This window comes from Clarias gariepinus, chromosome 23 (genome assembly GCF_024256425.1).
Source record: "Clarias gariepinus isolate MV-2021 ecotype Netherlands chromosome 23, CGAR_prim_01v2, whole genome shotgun sequence".
Taxonomy (NCBI): domain Eukaryota; kingdom Metazoa; phylum Chordata; class Actinopteri; order Siluriformes; family Clariidae; genus Clarias; species Clarias gariepinus.
Genome location: NC_071122.1, coordinates 11,411,053 through 11,434,206, shown reverse-complemented (window position 1 = coordinate 11,434,206; position 23,154 = coordinate 11,411,053). Strand labels below are relative to the sequence as shown.

At 38.2% G+C, this 23,154-nt stretch overlaps 2 protein-coding genes across 2 annotated transcripts in view; one reads left to right on the top strand and one right to left on the bottom strand.

Moving 5' to 3' along the window:
* Positions 1 to 23,154, top strand: part of LOC128510924 (uncharacterized) — a 236,230-nt gene that overhangs the window by 72,810 nt on the left and 140,266 nt on the right. The gene's annotated exons all lie outside the window — the stretch shown is intronic.
* grip2b (glutamate receptor interacting protein 2b) overlaps positions 2,566 to 23,154 on the bottom strand; it is a 114,992-nt gene continuing 94,403 nt past the window's right edge. The window contains exons 17-24 of the mRNA XM_053483991.1: positions 21,834 to 21,978; positions 21,125 to 21,264; positions 18,490 to 18,678; positions 18,243 to 18,396; positions 16,144 to 16,261; positions 7,626 to 7,853; positions 6,400 to 6,546; positions 2,566 to 3,494 (exon numbers count right to left, since the gene is read on the bottom strand). Coding sequence (XP_053339966.1) covers positions 3,297 to 3,494; positions 6,400 to 6,546; positions 7,626 to 7,853; positions 16,144 to 16,261; positions 18,243 to 18,396; positions 18,490 to 18,678; positions 21,125 to 21,264; positions 21,834 to 21,978 — 1,319 coding nt within the window. The 3' untranslated portion in view covers positions 2,566 to 3,296. The remainder of the gene's footprint in view (positions 3,495 to 6,399; positions 6,547 to 7,625; positions 7,854 to 16,143; positions 16,262 to 18,242; positions 18,397 to 18,489; positions 18,679 to 21,124; positions 21,265 to 21,833; positions 21,979 to 23,154) is intronic.

The window sequence follows — 23,154 nt, the reverse complement described above, 5'->3', positions numbered from 1 at the left end:
TCCATTTCTGTGCAATTGATGTTACATGGTCTCAAAACAAATTCATCTGTTGCAAAAATGTCTTAGATGTTCTTAGAAAACATAGGAGGACCAAGGAGCTATTTTAAAAGGTCCTGGAAAAGAATCAATCGGTGATTGGTTTAAATAAAATCCCACAGTTTAAACACTATGCAGAACACTATTAAATCCATTTTTAAAAGAAATGATTATGGCACAACTGTGATTCTGCATAGAGGAGGACATCTATCAAAAACCAACTAAAGACATCAAACAAGCAACCAAGAGGACAAGATCCTTTTCAGGAGCTGAAGAGACCCAAAGCTATGATGGCTGTTTACAAGACAACCATATTATCCATGTTTTATGGAAGAGTGGTGATCCATTAAAAAAAAAAAATCCAATTGGGTGTTTGCCAGTAGGCATGTTGGAGATTTAAAAATTCTTTCTCTTGGGACAAAGTGAAATGCATGGAAGAACCCAAACATTGCTCATCAATTTTATGAAGATAAATATGCCATCTGCCTAATGCTGTAAATGTAAAGACATCCTAACGGTGAAACATTGTCATGGCAGCGTCATATTATAAGCATTACATTGTTGCATTATAGTGGTATAGACTAGGAAATTGGTTGAGAGCAAGTTGGATGGAGCTAAATATAGGGTAACCTTAAAAGCAAACCTGTTCTGGCCAGCAAAAGATTTGATATTTGGACACTTAGATGGAGGGTCACTGACCAACAGGACAGCAATCCTAAGCATTCTGCCAAATCTAGCCTAAAATGGCTCAAAAACAAGAATGTAAAAATATGTTAGAATGGCCCAGTTAATTTCCGAACCCTAGTCAAACTCTGTAGCAAGACTGAAAATTCGCTGTTTACCACTGCTCTTTAACATAACTTGCAAATTTGATAGAAAGAATAAAAAAAAATTTATTAAAGGGGTCATACAGGCCTACATGCACTTTTTAAGTTGTTTGGACTGAACTGTGTGTTAGGAGAGTGTGTACACAACCACTCTACGATGATAATGAGCCGCCCAGTGATTTTCTTTTCATTTATTACAATAACACGCCCCTTCTGAAATCAGGCCAATCTCAAATGCCTGTCACTGTGACGCCACACCACAAGAGGCTGCTCCTACACTAGTTGATTGACACTGGTGTTTTAGCAAAGACCCGCCCCGAGTGAGAAGAAGCTGTCAACCATTGTTTGTCGCCGCTGGAGCAAAATGCCGCCTAAGCGAGTGTGTTGTACAGTTGTTGGGTGTAATAGCGAACACAGCAGTCGTCATTCACTACCGACATCTGAGCCACTGAAGACGCAGTGGCTGAATTTTGTTTTTGAAGCTAACGTACCCGCCGATTTACCTAAATGCGTTCATGTTTGCGCTAATCATTTTTCACCAGACTGCTTTATAAACGCGGGTCAATATAAAGCAGGTTTTGCTACGAAGCTGCTCCTGAAAAATGGATCTGTACTAACGCTTCGTGTTCCTGCTTCATCTTCACCAGGCTCAGTGAGTGTAATTCCTTTTTCTATGAATCTTTGCAGATCACCTTTTCTAATAATCACGATGAATGCGGAGTGTAAGTTAACTTACATTCTCATAGAACATGGTTATGGCTTCTTCTCTATGTACATCCGTCTCTATATAATCCCTTATCGCCCGTTTATAATAAACAATGCATTAAGGTGATTGTCTAGTTGCAAACGGTGTACATAGTCGGAAAACTATATTATGCTTACCTTTGTAACGTTAGATGGTTTATAACGATCACATCAGTAAACACATCGCGTCCGTATCTCTCTCGGTAAGCTTCTCCGCTTTAGTTGTTGTTGCTTGCGGCAGCGTAACAGCCCGTTAATTCATGCCCATGCAGTGATGAGAAAGACAAATCGAGTCGATGCATGTCCATTCTTTCAATTTCTGCGTTGTCAGGCGATATTACAAACTTCCGCGTAGGTTCCGTACTTAAATCAAACCAGAAACTACTTAAGAAAACAGGCTCAGGCTCCATAATCCAGCGTTTTTCAGTTTGGACTGCATTACCCACAAAGCATTGCCCGCACTGGACTACACTCCCGTGGCTATACCCCACGTGTGTTGTGAAGACACGCCCCACAGAACTGGGGGGCGGGCTCAGCAGAGATCATAAGCATTTAAAGCAGCATGTACTGAAACAGGTTGCTGAGAACAGAGCTAGTTTTTACCAGGTAAAAGTAGTGTTTTTTTTACACAACCATTGAGAATTTTTAATTAAATATATTGAAAACTTTTCATTAGGACCCTAAAGATCATATTAACATTTAATGAAAAATGTGTCTGGATGACCCCTTTAAACGAAAGATAATTAAATTATATCAGAGCTGAGTCATATTCCTAAAGATTTAAATAAGAATTAGAAATAAAGAGTACATAGGCAAACCCAGGCAAAAAAGCAACCCCTTATTTAACAAATATATTGTTTAAATTAAATAGTAAAAAGTTCCAATGAAATAAATGTTAAATCCTAATTGTAACACTACAAAACATGAAAAAGTTCATGTAAGAATAGAGACCCAAAATCATAAAAGCCAATCCGAGTATCAAACGCTCTGTGTGTGGGTGTGTGCACATGGGCAAAGTCCATTTTTTCCTTTTCCTGATTATATAATTTTATGAATGGTAGAAGAGGGTTGTGTTTGTTTTTTATTTCTTCATATCACTGCTATAGGACGTGTGGGAGGGTGGCAATGTGAGAAACAAATTTGTCTTCTTGTACAAACAAAACCAAGCGGTTGTACCGCCTCTTCCAAATAAAGGAACAGTGTGTTGTGGCATATCTTTGTTCAGAAATCAAACAGCACATTTCTTACAGTAGGTTTTGTTTTAGCCTAGATTGATCAGTGCAGGGAGAGAGCAAAAAAGAAATGAGCTCATGTTAACTCTGCCTTTGGCTTCATATTGAAAAAATACAATGTTTGAATGGCCTGTTCATACTACACATAATGGGATAAATTCTTTAAGGATCGTTTTTGTTTTTTATGCTCCTGGACAAGAAGCAGCTTTTTGTTTATGGTAAAAACAGAAAAGTCTAACAGCTCGTTCACACTTCCTGTTTTACTACAGTATTATCACAGTTCTCTTAAAAAAAAAAAAAAAAAAAGCACAGAACATTGCTTATGTTTTTACAGAAAACAGGAATCTGAAACTGTCACATTTGTTAAACATATGGTCCAAGATTCAGATTGTGTTGAAAGACATGTAGAAAAAGTCCTAGTAAGTTTTGTGTGTGTCCTTTCAGGGTTAGGGTGCTGTCACAGGTCCATGGTGTTGTTGCTGTGCTCTCGGTTGTGAGTCAAAGGAACTGGGAGTGAATGACAGTCGAGAGGCTGACCGACACCAGGCTGAGCTAATGGGTTTCTGCTAATAACCAGCTCCAGTTTATCTCCAGCTTCTGTGATAAGAGGCACGGCCAAGCAGCAGTCGAAATCTCGTGTCCGCACATGATTGACCTGGGAACGTAAGAATAATTATATATACTGTGTCACAGTACTTTTTTAGTAGTTTCCAGTACGGTTCCAGTATTTTAGTGAATGCTAAAACTGTTTAGTAATTAAAGCAGGACACTTCTGGTTCCCTTTACTGTATACCTGCACCTTTATTCATCAAGCACGCACCATGAACCACCATTAACCTGGCCTACAAACATGTCCACGAAGTATTGAATTGCAGTTCTGGTTTCAGACAAAATACTTTGTCAACCGTGAATGCAGTAGAAGAGATTCATACTCAAGAAGCTCACTGCACAGCTGGCCGACCTCAAACCGCTCCATCAATAGTGCCTCCACCACTGACGCCACTCAGCTTGTGGACTGCTTGGGTGCCATCGCTGGGACAACTGCATGGTGGACATTGTGCAGTTTAATACTCTAAATACATTGTTATTGCCCTTGGCAAACATGGGTCCGCTCTAGGTGAACCTCAGAGAGGTCCTGGCATAGTTTACTGAGGACATGCCTGATAAGTGCATGATCGGTGAAGTATACTATCAGAAACCAGGAAGGTGAACACAGTTGCAGTAAACAGGAATTTAATAGAGGCAGACAAATAATAATAATAATAATAATAATAATAATAATCATAATCATAATCATAATCATAAAAAATCAGGTTTACAAGCACAGGTAAAAAAACAGGCTATGTGTTGTGTGTGTCTCAATTCCGGGGCTGCATCCTTTGAAGGACGCATTTGAAAACTGATATATACTGCGTCATAGCGTATGACTAAGCCTGTCCCATTTCTAAGCCTATTTTAAATGCAGTCATCAAATGTGGTCTGCTTTTCTGTGATAACCAAGAAACTGAGGAACCGGAAGAGAAAGGATATTAAAAATATACTATGAAAAAAATTCTAATACAGTGGAACCTCAGATTACGAGCATAATTTGTTCCAGAAGTGTGCTCGTATTCCAAAACACTTGTAAACCAAATTATTTTCCCATAAGAAATGATGGAAACTCAAATTATTCGTTTTACAGCCCCAAAAAATAATACATAAAAATAATTAATACAAAATATAAAGTAAAAAAATAAAACAAACGAACCTGCACTTTACCTTTAAAAAAAGTAAAAATAAATCCTGACGGATAAGTGTTTCCGTTTGTGAATGCAGGCGCTGTGTGTGTGTGTGTGTGTGTGTGTGTGTGTGTGTAATGTCCGTGCACACACACACACACATTAACGGAGAGACTGTTTTATCGGAAAAATTTGCAAGGAACATCGCTAATCACACTCGCGTTAGGGCATACTAATCGAATCACTGCTGTAAAGGTAAAAAAACAACAACAAATGAACCTGCATTTACTTTGAAAAAGAATCGTGACAGAGCGGAGTTTCTGTGTAAGGCAGAGAGCGTGCATCTGTATGTGTGTGCGAAGCCGAGAGGAGAAGGGAGTGTGAGGGGGGCTGTAAAGGCGAGAGTGTGTGTGTGTGTGTGTGTGTGTGGGAAGCCCAGAGGAGGAGGGGTGAGAGGGGGGTTGTAAAGGCGAGAGAGAGAGAGAGTGTGTGTGTGTGTGTGTATGTTGTTGTGGGGCACGGTGTCACACACAGAAACTCTGCTCTGTCGCGATTCTTTTCAAAGGTAAAATGAAACATGACAGGCTAATACAGAGAGAAAAAATGTATCTTTACCCTCTAAGAGACTTGCTCTTGCTTTATATGCGCGCACACACATGCACGCTGTACAAACACGCTTACAAACACAAAATAAAATATGTTTCACACACACACACATGGTCACAGTGTTATAGTAAACAGTACACGAGTGCACAGATGTTGATTATACCAGTAAGAAACGCGCACTAAGACCCAGGGGAGACGATTGAAAAACCATTGGCTTAGTTGTGATCACGTGATGCTTGGCGTCAAAACAAGAAGCGCATGCGTGCTACGTGATACTCGGTGCTCATAAACCAAGACAATGCTCGTTTTTCAAGTCAAAATTTATTAGAAATCTTTGCTCGTCTTGCTGCGTTATTTGTAATCCGAGGTTTCACTGTATCTAATATATAAATTAGTTATAAAAGTTTAAAGGTCATACATGCCTGTTTTTACATATGGTGGATATAAGTTTACACACACTAATTAAAATTGCAAGTTTTTGTTTTAAATTAAAAGTTAAACTATATTAATTAATTATTATAGTGACAAAAAACTATTATTATTATTTTTTTTTACAAAATGTTTTAATAATAACAAGGCACAAATGGAAGCCCTTTCTCATATAATAATAATAAGAAGAAGAACTTTTCCTAACTAAATATTGCTTCAAATAGAAAATGCTAAATCTTTAAAATAAGATATAATTCTAAAACACATGTTCATCTAATAAAACAAGAGACTTTGAACACAAAGAACAACACACCCATCATGAAACATGGTGGTGGCAGCATTATGTTATTGGTCTCCTTTTTTTTAGCTGGGACCAGGGCTCTACTCAAGATATGGGAGATCATTAAAACCTGAAGAATTTTCTACTTAATTACTCAATAATAACAGAGGTGTTGTAGACTTTTTATATTCACTGAACATTATAGCTACAATGAATAAATATAACATAAATGTAAATGTTCTACAAGCACCAATCTTTAATGCACTGGAAAATGTATTAAAAAAAGGAACAGTCATGCTGTGTTATACACATATCTGCTGTCTGTTTCACGAGGAAGCACTCATGGAGACTGTACATTTTTAAGTGGGAGCTAGTACTTCCTTAGCCTCTCAAGACATGTTCAAGTACTTTCTGCACATCACTATGTACAGTATCCAAGTGCTTACATTAAAAAAACCTATGAGAGTTAAAAACAAAAAATAGACATGCAGCTGAGGCAAGCAAAAATATCATGGTGGTGTGAGCACCTGGAGGATCCTGTCATATGGCCTAAGCCCTGCACGGTCTGCTGGACCCTCGGGCCGGATCATGTTCACGTAGACTCCTTTCTCCAAGAAACCATCTGATACACTGAAGCCAAAATCATCTCTTTCTGGATCTTTAATCACTGTCACCTAAGAAAGGTCAATTCAATGAATTTTAGATCCACATTGTAAAACTACAAAACATGCATTTTACAAGATTCTGCTTTCAGAACAGATTCACAAAAATTCTGCTCTCGTACATATTCGCAATTCACAAGGATTTATACTCAGTGTGTTTGTTCATCATGTTGTTGGTTCATTTATTTGTTCCTTTCTGTCTTCTTTCTTTTATTTCTTCTTTCAGCCCCCCCACCCTCAAGTTAAAAAGACTAGCAATTCCAGCATGATGTGTAGAATTCTAGATTTTACAACTGACCACATCTGGAAAATTAATAAGAAAAGTCAGGTCTATGCCAGGTGCCAACAAATTGAATTAAATACCACCAATTTTGTCCAAATGGCCAGGCAAATAACAGAACCAGATTTCAGCTAGAAGCTTGATGGCGGATACAGTACCAAAAGCATCTGTTTAGGTTAAAACTTGCAAAGGGACATTAAACCAAATATTAGTAATGCATACTGTAAGTCGATTATGGACCCTGTATGTATAATTTTGTCCCTGTGTTAATTTCAGAATACACACACAAAAGTTTTATAAATACATTCATGCATCATACTTATTTATACTTACTATTATAAGTATTATTCTCTTGAGTCTGGTTCCTCTCAAGGATTTTTCCTATTGCCATCTCAGGGAATTTTTCTTTGTTCATTACAAGGAACAAGGATTACAATCTGATAATTATGATTTATAAATATTTTCTTACATTTTCAAACCCATTTCCATAATTTTTTATGGCAATGACCACTGTTAAAAGTGCTATATACTGTAAATGAAACAAAAGGAATTCATTTTAAACTGAATGTTAAAGATGTAAGGAGAACAATCATTCTTCCCCAAATAAAGTAATCGTAAATAATAATTGCGTGCCCAATATTGTCATAAAGTTCATGTTTGTGTATGTAACTATATTTATGTGTATGTATGTATATAAGAAAGCATTATCTGTTCTTTCCTAATCAGGTATTTAAACACATTTACATCCAGTCTACATTGCTATCTGATGCTATCTACTGTACATCGCTAGTATGGTATACCATAGGCTGACCTTGTGCAGTTCTAGTGGAGTAGGTGACAGAATCTCTTGCATCTCCTCCTTGATCCTCCGTGATTCCCAGGTCTTCTCCGACATGCGCAGCGTGCTCTTGCTCTTGGCCTCATTGCGAGGATGCGAATTCTTTTTGACAGGGCTGAGGTTGGCCTGGCTCCCTGATTCGCTTTGAGACTTGATGCTCTCTACTCCCAAACTCACAGTGCTGCCCGTCATTATAGAGGCCTAAGTGGGAGGACAAGAGCCAAGTGGTGATTACTGCTAAATCAGCTCATCAGTGTTCAATATGGAGCTCTGTATAGAACTCTGATTGGCTTCCAAGTGGCGATTTAGAAATGCTCTAATGCAATTGGAAAGCTATAATGATGTCATTTATTTGCTTTTCAGGACCATCATTTTGCTCCATTCCATGGAACATTTACCTATTGGAAAATTCTTAGGCATTATATCTTTATTTCGACTTGGGGAAATTATTTTTGACATATTGACTTTAATGGTGATGGCTGACAAGTATAATTTTTTTAGAACCAGTTAGAGATAATTCACTGTGTAATCCATATGCTTAAGTCAGTGCATGAGAAATCCTTGTCTATAAACACACTGAAAAGGGGTATTATTCTAAAATATATTGCAGCATGAATTTGACATGGGTATGAATGTTACAGATTTTTTTTTTTTTTGGGGGGGGGGGATTCCTTATTTAACATGGAAAATTTCATTTAACAGTTTTACAGGGTTTCTAGAAGCGTCAATACTCAAAGAAATAAAGAATATTTAGAAATATTAAATTTATATTTTAAATTATTTCTGCTCGAAGTGAGACAGTATAATGCTAAAAAATGGCCATAATTGGGGCACATACACTGTAACTCACCAAAAGAGCTGAAGTTAGCAACATTTTTGGGAAGCTAAATTGGTCACTTCCATGGTAAAAAGGACATTCAAAAAAACATCAGGTACAAAAGCAAGCATCTGTCATTGTTGGGGTGTCAGTGCCCAACGCATGGGGAAATTGCTTATCTGTAAGGGTACCAGTTAAACATGTTTAAATTTTACAGCCACAACATTTAAAATGAGTGTATTTTTAACAATTCACATGGTAATTCATCAAATAATGTGTGTTTGCTTTGCAGATAACTCCTTTTTCTTTTCTATTCCTTTTTCCATATTGCCCCAACTTGTTTTGGAATTGGAGTTATATTACTTTTATTACCAGACTCAATAACAACAACAGTAGCAACTAGTTAGTGTGACCTCTTATCAGCCAGGCCAAAATGATAAATACAACAGTCTTATCAGTCTAATAATGTTCATAAACACCAGTAGCTATCAATCTTTTATGAACTTGGAAGATTTCCACCAGAAGAAACAGGTCCAAGAGATTAGGCTATAGATGCAGGAACATTCAGGAGTTTTTATTTTCATGTGTGTGAAAAGTCATCACGATATACATTGTTAAATAGTCAAACATAAGCTTCATCAGGTTCACTTCAGGACAGTATAGAAACCTAAATTAGGAACTTGTATAGGAACTGGTGCGATTATTGTCCTCACTATGACCTGAGGTTCCCCCGAACCCTGACCCCAAAGTTTGTTTTAAATAACAAACAAAAGAATCAATAGAGCAGATTGGCCGATATGAACTAAAACCTTAAAAGTTCCATATTTTACTATTTCTGTAACAAGCTGAGACACATCTCAGAAGTCCACCAAAATGTGCGCGTGTGTGTTTTAATGCTCGACCTGAAATATCCCTCAGATGCAGTGCATTTACAGTATTTATACATTAAATTGCCTGTTTCATTCATCTTCTGAACACACTGTTTCAATGTCTGTACCTACTGCAGATCCATGCCTCAACAGATAACGGCAGAGCTGAGCAACCACCTGCGAGAATACTGTATCTTCTTATATGTTTATGTATCTTCTTATACAGTATGTGGTTATAATACGGCAAAAATATAATTAGCTTGTTGAAGCTTTAACCAATTTAAAATGGGAGGGAAAATAAAGCAGGATTTTTTCCCTATTCTTTTTGTTGATACATAGACAACGGAGATTCATCTGGATGCCTAAGAAATGACAAACATTTCAATTTTGCCTACTAGGTTCCCTTTAAATAAGCTTCTTTGTTGTTGGTAACTTGTGAATCTTAGGATTAAAGCTAAAGCTATTTTTAATATTTGCAGACCACAACTACATATCATTTGTCATTTAGTAGCATGTTGATTTGTAATTTTTTGCTCATTTATGTGGACATATTTAGAGACATTGATTGAACAAACATTAGGTAATACAGGTATATTCTTTAAGAAAATACACATCTTCAATAGCTTTGCTGCTTTGTTTAGGTATTTATGGTGTAAGGTGTCACTTTTAGCCTCCTAACACACTCAGTATGATGACAGATCAGTCATTACTATCAGATATCACCCAAATGAAAATGGGTTCCCTGTAAAGGTTGGGTACTCTTAAGGAGACAATGACTATTGTTAAAAGCTCCATATAATAAAAACTGAATTGAACTGATTAGAATATTATTCAACAGTCAGTTGCGTTCCACTAGTTTGACTGAACATGTGCTATTCTATGAGGCTTTTACTGTATAAAAAAAACTGGACATTCCCTCCATGACATCTCCCATAGGTTTTGCCACCTTGACACTAGCTGACTTCGTCTAAACCCTGGTTAATCAGTATGGGGCAAATGGACAGAACAAACAGTGCCTGGTTGATGGTAAGAACAAACTTCGTTACCTCAGCTAGAAAATGCCTAAATTTTTTGTTGCAAGTTAAACTACTAAAATTCCATTTAGCAGGTTAGCTAAAGTGGTGCACAACAGACAGCAAGCATGCATCTTTCACTCAAATTATGTATTATTTTATGGCTTAATATAATTTTAACTGATAAGATACATGAAAATTCACTCTGCGCAGTTGAACTATGAATGAAAAATCTAGCTATAGGGACCAAAACTGTTTTTGTACCAGGCTGCAAATGTTTGCTGCTGTTGTAAAGTTGGACATTTTAAAAAGGGGGCCTTTGGGAATTGACTCGCTTTTGAAACTCCCAGTGGACATTCGGGGAACTTGGCAAGTTCCCCAGGGGAAGTTTTGGCACTTCTATGCTAGGTTTATTTTTCATAACTGTAGGCTGCCCCTGGAGTATAACAGCACTGGTCCCTTTGACTGTTTGGATCACTCCACTTTATTATACACACAGATCAGCCCTAACATTATGATCACCTGCCTAATATTGTAGGTTGCATATTTCGCCACTATAACAGTGTTGGCTGTGTGTTCGGACACCATTTTATCACAAACAGCATCAACCCTCTCATTTAGTTGAACAACACTAGAGCTTCTATTGAATTAGACTACACGGGCCAGCCTTCACTCACATACAGTATGCCTCACTAAGCCTTGGCCACCCATGACCCTGTTGCCAGTTCACCGGTTTTCCGTCCTTGGATTACTTTTTCTTGTGGAACATCCTACAAGAGCTGCAGTTTTGGAGCTGCACTGAACCCTCTAACCATTCCAATGTGGCCCTTGTCAAAGTCACTCAAAGCCTTATGCTTGCCCATTTTTTTCTGCTTCCAATACATCAATTTTAGGAAAAAAGGTTCACTTGCAGCCTAATATATTCCATCTACTTCCAGCTGCTATTGTATTGAGATTTAAAAAATGTAGCTACTATGAGAAGGGACAAACTGTAATGGATAGACTGATAAACTGTGTTAGAGCAAATCAAAAACTGCAGCTTTAAGGAATGTTCCAGCAGAAGTGTGCTACATTGAAACATTTACTACATTTGCTATGTGCAACACACATTCCAAATGTGGTTTCTTGGACTATTTTTTCTGATGGAGCAAAAAATAAAACAAATATTTAGTCATATTGTGTCAGAAGTATCAGCTATTTGTTACCCTGATTACCTGCGGCACTCAGAGCGTGGCCTTGTGTCCATGGCTGAATCAGTGCCATATAATATTTCTGAAATTCATGCTAATATTCAGTAATCCAGCACACAATTTTAGCCAACATAATAGTATACATATAATAAAATTATAACAACAGCGCATACAGACACTACAATCCTGATTAAAACTGCCACATCCTGGGAGAAGCAGCAATGTACTGTAGTTGACCTGGACATGGTACAGATCCAGAAGAGAGGTCAGTAGTCCAATGACACGCAGAAAAGCCTGACCTTTATGTAGAGTTTCTCTGGTTGTTATTTTTTGGTTGTTTGTTTAAATGTCACATAGGTCAGGGCCACATGGAAGAAAAAAAAAATGAGTACACCACATGGTGATGTATACTACAGCAGATTTGTTAGTTTGATGTTTTGTTTTCTACTCCAATTCCAATAAGGAAAGTGCTATTATAATACAACATTATTATAATATACACTGCCTGACAAAAAAGCACTGTTTCTGAAGCGTTTGCATCAACAAAAGAATACAACTAAAAAGGAGCTATATTTATTGACATTGGGTTAAGAACTGTCCAAAGCTGGTCAGAAATAGACAATGAATTACCGTGATCGGAGATCGCTTAAATGTGTATTGTCAAGTGATCTAATAAATCTAGATGAGTAATGGGTGTTAGGATAAGTCGGGAAGAACATGAAGTGACGTATCCATCATGCATAGTGCTCACTGTACAAGCATCTGGAGGCAGTGTTGTGACTTGGCAGTGTCTAGACAATTTGTGGCAATAAAATAAAGTCAACTGATGACCTGAATGTATTAAATGACCAGGGTATCAAGTATTTTTTTCTTCTCTGACGGCACAGGGATATTTCAGGCCTCAAATTGTGAAAGAGTGGTTCTGGGGGGTATAAGGAAACATTTTTACACAAATTTGTCACCACATTACACACCTTATTTTAAGCTAAGTGTGGTCAAAAGAAAGAGTGTTGGCCAGTGAGTATAGGAGAATAATGAAATGTTATTCATTTATTTAATAGAGACAAGTAGGGACACTTAACAGGTTCATACTATAGCACTTATAGCCAAAGCTAATTTGCAATGCTCGTCCCTAGTGGTTAGTATATATACAATAGTGGAGCAATCTCCGCTTTACTGTGTTTTAAGTGGTGTAACTGGGTTAGCCAAAGATTCATTTAGCTCCATAAAATGGATAAAGACTTACAGATTGTTTTGTGCTTGAAGAAGCTAAACATTAATAAATGCTACTCCATAATTCGTTTAGTGGTGCTTTCAAAACAGAGGTGGTTACGTACAAAATGATGGTCAGGCAACCTGAAATTGGCACTTAAACTGCAGGGAGTAAACAACAGGTAGGTCAATGAACCTGGGGACATGCACTCAAAGAATTTTTACAGGAAGCACAACATGAGTGGAAAAATACAAATTGAACTTTCAGGAGTTGTAATACTCCACGTTAAAATTTTGTTTCACAACATGAAATTATATTGCAGATCTGAACCAAATCAAAGGCGAGAGGATCAGAGTAAACTTCAAACAGTGCTGTGCAGGTTTTTTTTTTTTTCAATTGAGTTGCTTTTTGATTTCTGCATTTTTAAAGAGAGTTTTTTTTCCATCACGCTCTCTAGGAATTCAACTTGTTTACAGATTTGGAGCCACAGGTTTTTGGATAACAATAAAAGCTATCTTTCTAAACACCTGAATCTACTTAAAAAGCTTTTGTTATGTGGTGCGAGTTAGAGAGCCGCACCACGGGATGGAATGATATTTACGTAGAAGAGCCCTCACACAGGACTTCAGAGGGGATCAGTAAAATAGGAGTCCATTAGAGAGTGCTTATGAGAGTTTGGAAATAGCGTGGGGTTATTAATTAGAAGCTAAAAAGGAAACCAAAGAAAACTGAAAACAAAAAGCTAACAGTGCTCCTCCATGTCCTTGAGACTAAACGAGGCTCTGCGAACTAAAAATAAGGCTTTTGATCCTCTCGGGGCGACTCCGCCATTACCAAGGATTTATGTGTGACTTACAGTACATGTGTTTTAACACTTACAGTAAACTGAGAGTGCACGCTTGACTAATGGCATGCCGCTCTCTCTTTCAAAACACCAGCTTGCTGTGAGGACGTTGGCTGGGTATTTTGCCTTTTTCTTGCTGCATGCTTTGTCTTTGACTTTCTCTTTGCCTTCATTTTTATTAACTCGCATATGTGGATTCATATTTCATATGTCGGTAGAGTAACTCTTCCTCTATACCAGGGGTCAGCAACATTAAACACTCAAAGAGCCATTAGGACCCGTTATCCACAAAAAAAGAAAACACTGGTAGCCAAAAAAATAACATTTTGACGTTTAAAATAAAGATAAAACTGCATACAGTATATCTTGTTTTTTTACCCTTATGCCATGTATAAAAATCTATGGTGTGTTGCATTTATGAAATCAATGAACTGCATGCAACAAAGACATTTTGAACTAAAAAAAAAAATCCGGGGTTGAAGGTTACTTACAAATAAAATACTTAATGTCTATTCGAGTCCTCCTTGTATTTATAAAATAAAAAGCCAAACTGAAATTACCCACCTGCAGCAAACAAAAAAATGGCATCTGCCTCTGTGTGCCGTCATCCTTTTACCCCGTGTACTAGAGCGTGCAGTCAGCTATCAATCTGAATAAAACCGGCGGGTCGAAAAGTCAATAAATCACTTGCCGGCGGGTGTCGCACATCGGTGGTTGTGATGCATATTTTAAACGACAAAATATATATATATATATATATATATATATATATATATATATATATATATATGGCTTAGGGCACGAGGCAGGGTATACCCTGGACAGGGTGCCAATCCATCGCAGGGCACACGCACATACAGTACACACACTCACACACCCATTCACACTCTACGGGCAATTTGGGAACGTCAGTTAACCTAACCTACATGTCTTTGGGCTGTGGGAGGAAACCGGAGTACCCGGAGGAAACCCACCAAGCACGGGGAGAACATGCAAACTCCATGAACACAGAGACGGGAATCGAGCCTGGCCGGGAATCCAACCCGGACCCTGGAGGTGCAAAGCGACAGTGCTAACCACTACACCACCGTGCCGCCTGATTTAAAAGACTAATGAACTAAAATAAAATAAATTTAAATTAAATACTCATTATTTGTTTTCCAAAGCCACAGGGATGAAAGAACCACACGCGGCTTCGGAGCGCCGACTCCTGCTCTATACAAAGGTACTACTCAACATAGTTTTCATTATTGGAACATTATCAGGCAAAAAGTTTCAACAATCATTAGTGCTCGTTACAGTGAGATGCCTAAAACTAAACTTAAATGTAGAGGTCTGCTATAAAAGTGCGTTGTGGTCTTGCATATCCGCACATTTCTGCCCACAGACTTAGCAAAACTTAATTTTGAGGTGTTGTCATCCTGTCTATAGTCCTGATCTTCCTCCATCAGAATTTCACCTGTTTGGTTCCCTGAAAGCAGCCCTATGTAAAAAGGTTTATTTATGATAATGAAGAAGTGAAGACAGCGGTGCAGGCACACCAAACAATGCAACAAATGGAGTTGGCTCTACTATCTCTCCAAATACTCCAAAAAAAGTTTCAAAAATATTGGTCCAGAACATGTAGAGTCTTGGACAAGTCCAGAACATATGCAGCAGAGTTGCAGGAGCCTGTCTGCATCTGTCACACGTGGTGTCTATGTCAGCTTTAATCCTAGAGAGTCTGACTTTTGACCAATGTAGACGATGCACAATCTTAAATTGTATTACAGCATGTCTAAGGCAAATGGATGATGAGAGAATTCCCTGTATTATTTTGTGCCAGATTTCCTCTGAAATTGGTTCATCTAAATCTGTCTCCCATTTATTCCTAAGTAAGTCTAAGGGTGTTAAATCATACATATTGAGTATTTCATAAATCCTGCGTATAGTTTGTTTTTGGACTGATTTACATTCAAATATTGAATCTAATAAAGAAAGTGGAGGGCATGATGGGAAATTATTAGCTTAATACATTTTTAATGAGGGAATACGAAAGCTGTTTGACAGACGGACAAAGTGTATTAAAAAGCAAGGAGACTATCAAAAATGAGGTATTTGTCGTTAATAAAAGTTAATTAAAATAAATTCTACAGCCGGAGTATGGATCATTTTTGACTCATATAACTTAATAGACAAAGAAATGTAATACTTATTGTCATACATTTCTGTGTGAGTGCAGAAGCTGATCTGGTTCTGGTTTATTAGACGGGACGGTGTTATGGATGCTCTGTGCTGAGACCAAAGATTTATTCTGCATCACACCTATGATAGTGCTATTATAAAATCCTCCCATATGATTCATACTACAAATCATTTATTGCATGCCAATTTTGTTCAGATTATCCAATCCTTAACAGTTGACCTTGAAACTACTATTACTTAGTGTTGCACCTTGAAGAAACATCTTCCTTTTATCATTCTGTTTCAGGCCATGACAGTCTTGAATTTAGAGCCTTAGTGTGGAAATGCTCTCATGATGAGTTCATTTCTCTCCCCATTTTACCTCGATCTCACGGAGGAGTTCAGACTGCCCACATGTCTCCAAGTCTTCCAGGGCCTGGCACCAGAAGTTGTCTTCATGGTCCAACATGATGCCATCAGCAGTCGTCTGGCTGGCAAATCTGCAGCAGTAATTAGAATAAGCAATGAATCACACTTGGCAAACTCAGACTGACACTATTCTTAGTAAGACAGACGCCACAAGCTAGCCTAGTGGGGGGAGACAGCTTGCGGCAATGGGGATTTGAGGAACAACAATATCCCCAAGAATGTCAGAACTTTGGTCTTTAGCAAGATGCTAAATAGATCTAATAAAAAAATATATAATAATCTAATAATAAAAAAAGAAAGAAAAGAAAAACAACTAATGGTAGCAAATTATAACATGATTAACAACCGCTTAATTCAGTAGTTCCATCCCATAGATGATCCGAATGTTCCTGAATTTACTGCGTGCTTTTTCTGTCGAGTCAAGTATAACATGAGAAAGTCTAATTGAAAACGATTTAAAATTTAAAAACTTCCACTGCAGATTATTGCAGGTAACAAAATTGGGGATTTGTTTTGACTGGATAAATCATATGCTTGCATAAAGAACCATTAGGATACTTTCATACTACAAGGTGAGTTAAAGACAAACCAGGACTTTTGATTGCTTTATTTCTACAGTATATACAGTATATACAGTATATTCCCCTGTTACACTAATGCTCTTATCCCAGCGTTACACTAGTGCTTTGATAAAGTTTTCTCAGTATGCCGGTGCCATGATCAGACTGCCTGCCTAACGCTTGGACTTTCCAACCTTTGGAGCGAGGTCAGGACTGTATGGGCGATGTGGCAATAAAGTCCAGATAAGTTCCTGAAATGGGTAAGTGGTGTTTGTGAATGATTGTGTGTACAGTTCCCACAGACAGATGCATCTCTTCTGCAAGTTGGCGACAAGTTACCTGTTGATTTTCAAGGATCATACATTCCATTCATTTATTGTTTACGAGAATGAATGCATTATGCATTTGTACCCATCCAAATGTTTTATTTTTGCCGAGTCTCATTAAAGTACCATGCTTAAAGTCTTCTGTAAATGTCAATTGGTTTCATACTTTTATTCATGTGAAATTTCACCACAAGGCCCGGTCCGACTAGATCACTCCTTGTAAATAATTTGCATGCTTTCACAAACACATAAAAGCATGACGGCATTCTAGCACAATTGCATACCAGCATACACCCACACATACACTGTGTGAACACTGACACATACGCATTCTTGAATACTCCCACAGATGAATACCTTGGAACTGATACATTTGCATGCTTGCATGTAAGGGATGGTGAATAACATACTAGTCTACTATCAGATTTATAAACTATTAGTCTTAAACACAAAGGGTAATTGCCTGGATGGCATTTACACTGTCAGATACTTTTTACTAAGCACATTTGTATACATACTATAACATACTTTAATACCTCCATATTAGCAGCTCTGTACAGTAGCACATCTACAGTACATTCTAGCATACTGTTTAAACATTTTCAAGAATTTTTTATCTGTTTTGCTGTTTTATGATGCACTTTAAATCAGTGCAAACTATTTTATCTGTAATGGTTTGTTGACCATGGAATAGCTTTTTGTCCCAGGGTGCCCCCATGACTCTGCTGTCTTCTAGCTGTCCTATTTATTTTAGTTCCACTGTGATAGCTGAAATAGCTGCCAGAGTCATTGCTTCATCAGAGCATACTGTACCTAATAATTATTATTTTCTCTTTCCTTGTCGAGACAGTACTTGATCCTGACTTGCTTCCACTTCTTGGCTCAACCTCAAGTTTCAACCTTGATTTAGTGGATAATGTCACCTAGATACTGCAGACCATTGTAATCTTTAAGACTGTTTAAGACAGATCTTCAAGATTCCTGTTTCTGCTCTATTCAGATACAACTGAACTGATCTAAATGCACTTCACTGGTGATTACAGTAACATTGGCACATTTACAGCGTGCACTGTCATTAATGATTGCAGCCGGGTCTTGTGACTACTTCTTGTGACCCATCCTTAGATCAAGTTAGCTCCATGTGTGTAGACTGAGATAGGACTTACCCAGCATTCTTGTCCCAGTCATCCTCACTGAATCCTCCATCACTCAGCAGGTAGTTCTTCCGATGGCCCGGAGGAGGGGTGCTGTTCCTGTTCTTGGCACTGCGCCACTCATGTGGATGTAGGGCGATACCTGCTACCTGTTGGACGTATCCACCTACAGTATAAGGAAAATAAATAATTACTGCATATGCAAAAGAAATATGCAGGCAAATCCTTGGGTGTAAGGCTTATGAGCAAGTGATCTTACTTTGGCTCCCATAACTAGCATCTATAGTAGATCCATCCCATGATTCCATGGCCGAGTCTACGCTGGGGATGGTGGTGGAATAGATCTCTGACAGCTTACTGGTCTTCTGAGAGTCCGTCATTTCCGAGTCGTCATTATCACTGAGCTCAGTATCAATATCTATAGTGCTCTTCTTCTTCTCATCTGGCACTAGGATGAATGAAATTGGTGATGCTTTTTAGTAAACAGTGTTAGAAATAATTAAAATGTTAAAGGGATCATCCAGAAACATTTTTTATTAAGTGTTAATATGATCTTTAGGGTCCTAATGAAAAGTTTGTAATATATTTAATAAAAAATTCTCAATGGTTGTGTAAAAAAAAACACTACTTTTAACTGGTAAAAACTAGCTCTGTTCTCAGCAACCTGTTTCAGTGCATGTTCCTTTAAATGCTTATGATCTCTGCTGAGCCCGCCCCCCAGTTCTGTGGGGCGTGTCTGTACAACACACGTGGGGTAGAGCCACGGGAATGTAGTCCAGTGCGGGCAATGCTTTGTGGGTAATGCAGTCCAAACTGGAAAACGCTGGAATATAGAGCCTGAGCCTGTTTTCTTAAGTAGTTTTTGGTTTGATTTAAGTACGGAACCTACGCCGAAGTTTGTAATATCGCCTGACAACGCAGAAAATAAAAGAATGGACATGCATCGACTCGATTTGTCTTTCTCATCACTGCATGTGCATGAATTAACGGGCTGTTGCGCTGCCGCGAGCAACAACAACATAAAGCGGAGAAGCTTACTGAGAGAGATACGGACGCGATGTTATTACTGATGTGTTTACATGACTTCTTAATCTTCTATAGACATCGTTATAAACCATCTAACGTTACAAAGGTAAGCATAATATAGTTTTCCGACTACGTACACAGTTTGCAACTAGACAATCACCTTAATGCATTGTTTATTATAAACGGGCGATTAGGGATTTTATAGAGACGGATGTACATAGAGAAGAAGCCATAACCATGTTCTATGAGAGTATAAGTTAACTTACACTCCGCATTCATCGTGATTATTAAAAAGGTGATCTGCAAAGATTCATAGAAAAAGAAATTACACTCACTGAGCCTGGTGAAGATGAAGCAGGAACACAAAGTTAGTACAGATCCATTTTTTAGGAGCTGCTTCGCAGCAAAACCTGTTTTATATTGACCCGCGTTTATAAAGCAGTCTGGTGAAAAATGATTAGCGCAAACATGAACGCATTTAGGTAGATCGGCGGGTACGTTAGCTTTAAAAACAAAATTCAGCCACTGCGTCCTCAGCGGCTCAGATGTTGGTAGTGAATGACGACTGCTGTGTTCGCTATTACACCCAACAACTGTACAACACACTCGCTTAGGCGACATTTTGCTCCAGCGTTGAAAAACAATGGCCGACAGCGTCTTCTCACTCGGGGCGGGTCTTTGCTAAAACACCAGTGTCAATCAACTAGTGTAGGAGCGGCCTCTTGTGGTGTGGCGTCACAGTGCAAGGCATTTGAGATTGGCCTGATTTCAGAAGGGGCGTGTTATTGTAATAAATGAAAAGAAAATCACTGGGCAGCTCTTTATCATTGTAGAGTGGTTGTGTATGCACTCTCCTTACAAACAGTTCAGTCCAAACAGCTTAAAAAAGTGCATGTAGGCCTGTATGACCCCTTTAAGATAAAACTTAATTTTTTTTTATTGTCTGTGTGTGTGTGTAAAATGGCCCTTTTTTCAAAACCCTAGAATTAAAGTTGAAAGTTGGTCCCACATCTCGAGTGTTTCACTGAAAATTTATTGTGCCGTACAGAGGTTAAAAGCCGAAAAACTTATCCTTGTTTCAAAATTTATGGCCATGACTGTATTTGTTTTTTTTGTGTTGTGTTTTTTTCATTACATTTGTATGCGTCACTGTGGTAACGGGAGAAACATGTAATAAATCACTTCAGTTTATTATATTTCAAGTTTATATGTGCACTGCAGCTTCTTCTTTGAAAATGATTTACAAAAGTAAGAGTGTAAAAGAAAGACAAGAATTGTTATAGATGAAGGCCAACCTTTATGCTCTTATACCTACAATCTTTTTTTTATAGATAAAGTTTAATTTGATTTCCAGCTATAATCAACAGTTCATAACTACAGTCATATAGTATGTAGCAGTCATATAAAAGAAAATGGTTTATTACTTCTTATAAATCTTCCGAAAATGCTAAGTCTAAAAAAAGCTAATATCTTAGATCCGTGCATATACATTTAGGCATTTGGCTTTTTCAGAGCGACTAACATTTTGTATTTCATTTTACATGTACATCTGAGCAGTTGAGAGCCTTGCTCAAGGGCCTAACTTGGCAGTCATGGGATTTGAACCTAGGACCTTCCGAACCATAGTCCAATACCTTAACCGGTGGGAACTGTACACAAATTCGTTCACGCAAACCACTTGCACATTACAGGAGCTCGGCTGGAAGTTATTGTCTTATCCACTGATGGCTGCTTTTCCTAGTTCCTCTGCGTTTAAAGCTAAACTGTATCTTTAAGTTTGAAACTATTCATATTGACTTATCTTTAAAAAAAACAAAAATATTTGATGACTCTAAATGAACATAGCTGAAATCACTATTAAAACTTACCATCCACCTGCTTTTTGATTTTCAGCGTCACACTCTCACCAGCCATTTGAAGTAAGTGGATGGCTTCACTCAGAGGCTTGCCTTTGAGACTCACACTGTTAATGGCAAGAATTCGATCTCCAACATGAATAGCCCCCGTTCTATTAAAATAGTCAAACAGATTAAAACCATATGAGTGTACAATGATCATTTCCTCAACACTAAATTTACTAAGTAGGTATGGTCACAAAGTGCATACTGTCTAGTCTTTATAATTTAATATTTACAGTAGGATGTGATAAAGAGGAAAATATATAAAAAAAAGAAAAATGTGAAATACTGAATGTGGTAAAACAATATGCTTTTTTCCCTTTTTGACTGCAGTGAAACACAGCAGTAATGTGAGCAGGAGTGAAAACACACCCTTGGCTCCAAAACAGCTCAATAAAGTTAAAGCAACAAGGGTAAAGCATTATGGGTAATCACAAAAAATCAATTAACTTCTGGTTTATTTCCCCCCTACTGTCTTCATACTCAAATTGTGTGACTTATGAAGTTCAGTAACCCTGTGTGTGATTACTTTACAGATGCTATTACAACATCTATAAATCTCAGCTTGGCAATTCATTCATCCCGCTATCTTTTTTTGTCATGCAATTGCAGGAAGGTAAAATAAGGAAGCTAAACTCAAGGTCTTTTCCAGTCTTTTCCCTTTTGTCCCTGGCCTCACCGTTCAGCTAGACCTCTCTTGGTGAGGCCTGAGATGACAATGGGGTCAAAGGGCTCCTCTGTGCCTGAGATGGTGATGCCTAAGGGGCCGCCGTAGCGCTTTAGCTCCACCGTGTAGATAATGGAGCCTGAAGTCTCCTGCTCATCTGCAGCGAAAGCGAGAGATGTGACAATTAGGTCAAATGTCACTGAGTTATGTGAGTGTATGTATTGACAGAATTGATGGATTTATGTTTATGCAAAAACATCAGCCATCAGTTGAACAGCCATAACATTATGCAAAACATTGTGCGCAGTATTGTGTAAGTTCCCCTTGTGCCACTGGAGGAGCTCTGGGCCCTCAGTGCATTACTCATTAACAGCCAATCCTTTGGGTGCTGTGGGTTGTAGAATGGAACCTCCATGGATCAGAATTCTATGGATACTCGGTCGGACTGAGATCTGGGTTTTCTGTAGGCCGGATCATCAACCTAAAGCTCTTTGCATGATAAGCTACATATGCAGCAGGATGTGGTGCACTGGCTGTTCTTTTAGCTTTCTATCATGGCCAACATTGGCTTCATTGATTTGTGCTACATTACCTTTTTAGTGGGATCAGATCGGTTGTGCTTTTTTATTCCACAAGGCATCCTCTTATTCCGCTACATTCGTCTACACCCGATTCGTTACTTTTCTAAACATTTATTCTACACATTAGATATTCCTTATTTTTGCCAGAGAAATGTAGCCAGTGGATCTACCACGTAACTGTTTCATCAATCAGATGTAGCAACAATAACCACAAGTAGTCACATGACCACACACAAACTGGCTGCATAGCGGGGGAAACGAAAACGTCGCGTTTTTTTTAGCTGTTTTGTTTAATGTTGCAATGTTCACACACACACACACACACACACACACACATATATATATATAAGCTAGAGGCTAAAAATATTTTTCTGCTGGACACAGTTTATGGTAAAGTGAGAGTTCTGGTACACATGTTGTAATGTTATTTCCATTAGAAATCTGCTGAGCCATTTGAAGGGCAACTCAATATACAGTAGGGCTGCAAAAACTAATCAATAAAATCGATAATTATCGATAATGAAATTCGTTGTCAACGAATGCCGTTATTGATTAGTTGGGCTGCTCACGTTACTGAGGCGCGCGACCACAAGATGCACAAATACACAAAGATACACACAGATACACAGCCGCTCACGCAACAGAGGTTACAGAAGCGTCTGCAGGAAAAAGCGCGCACCCCGGGGTCCTCAAAGGTATGGGAGCAATTTACATTAAACGCCTCTAAGAAGACGGTAACCTGCACGCTATGC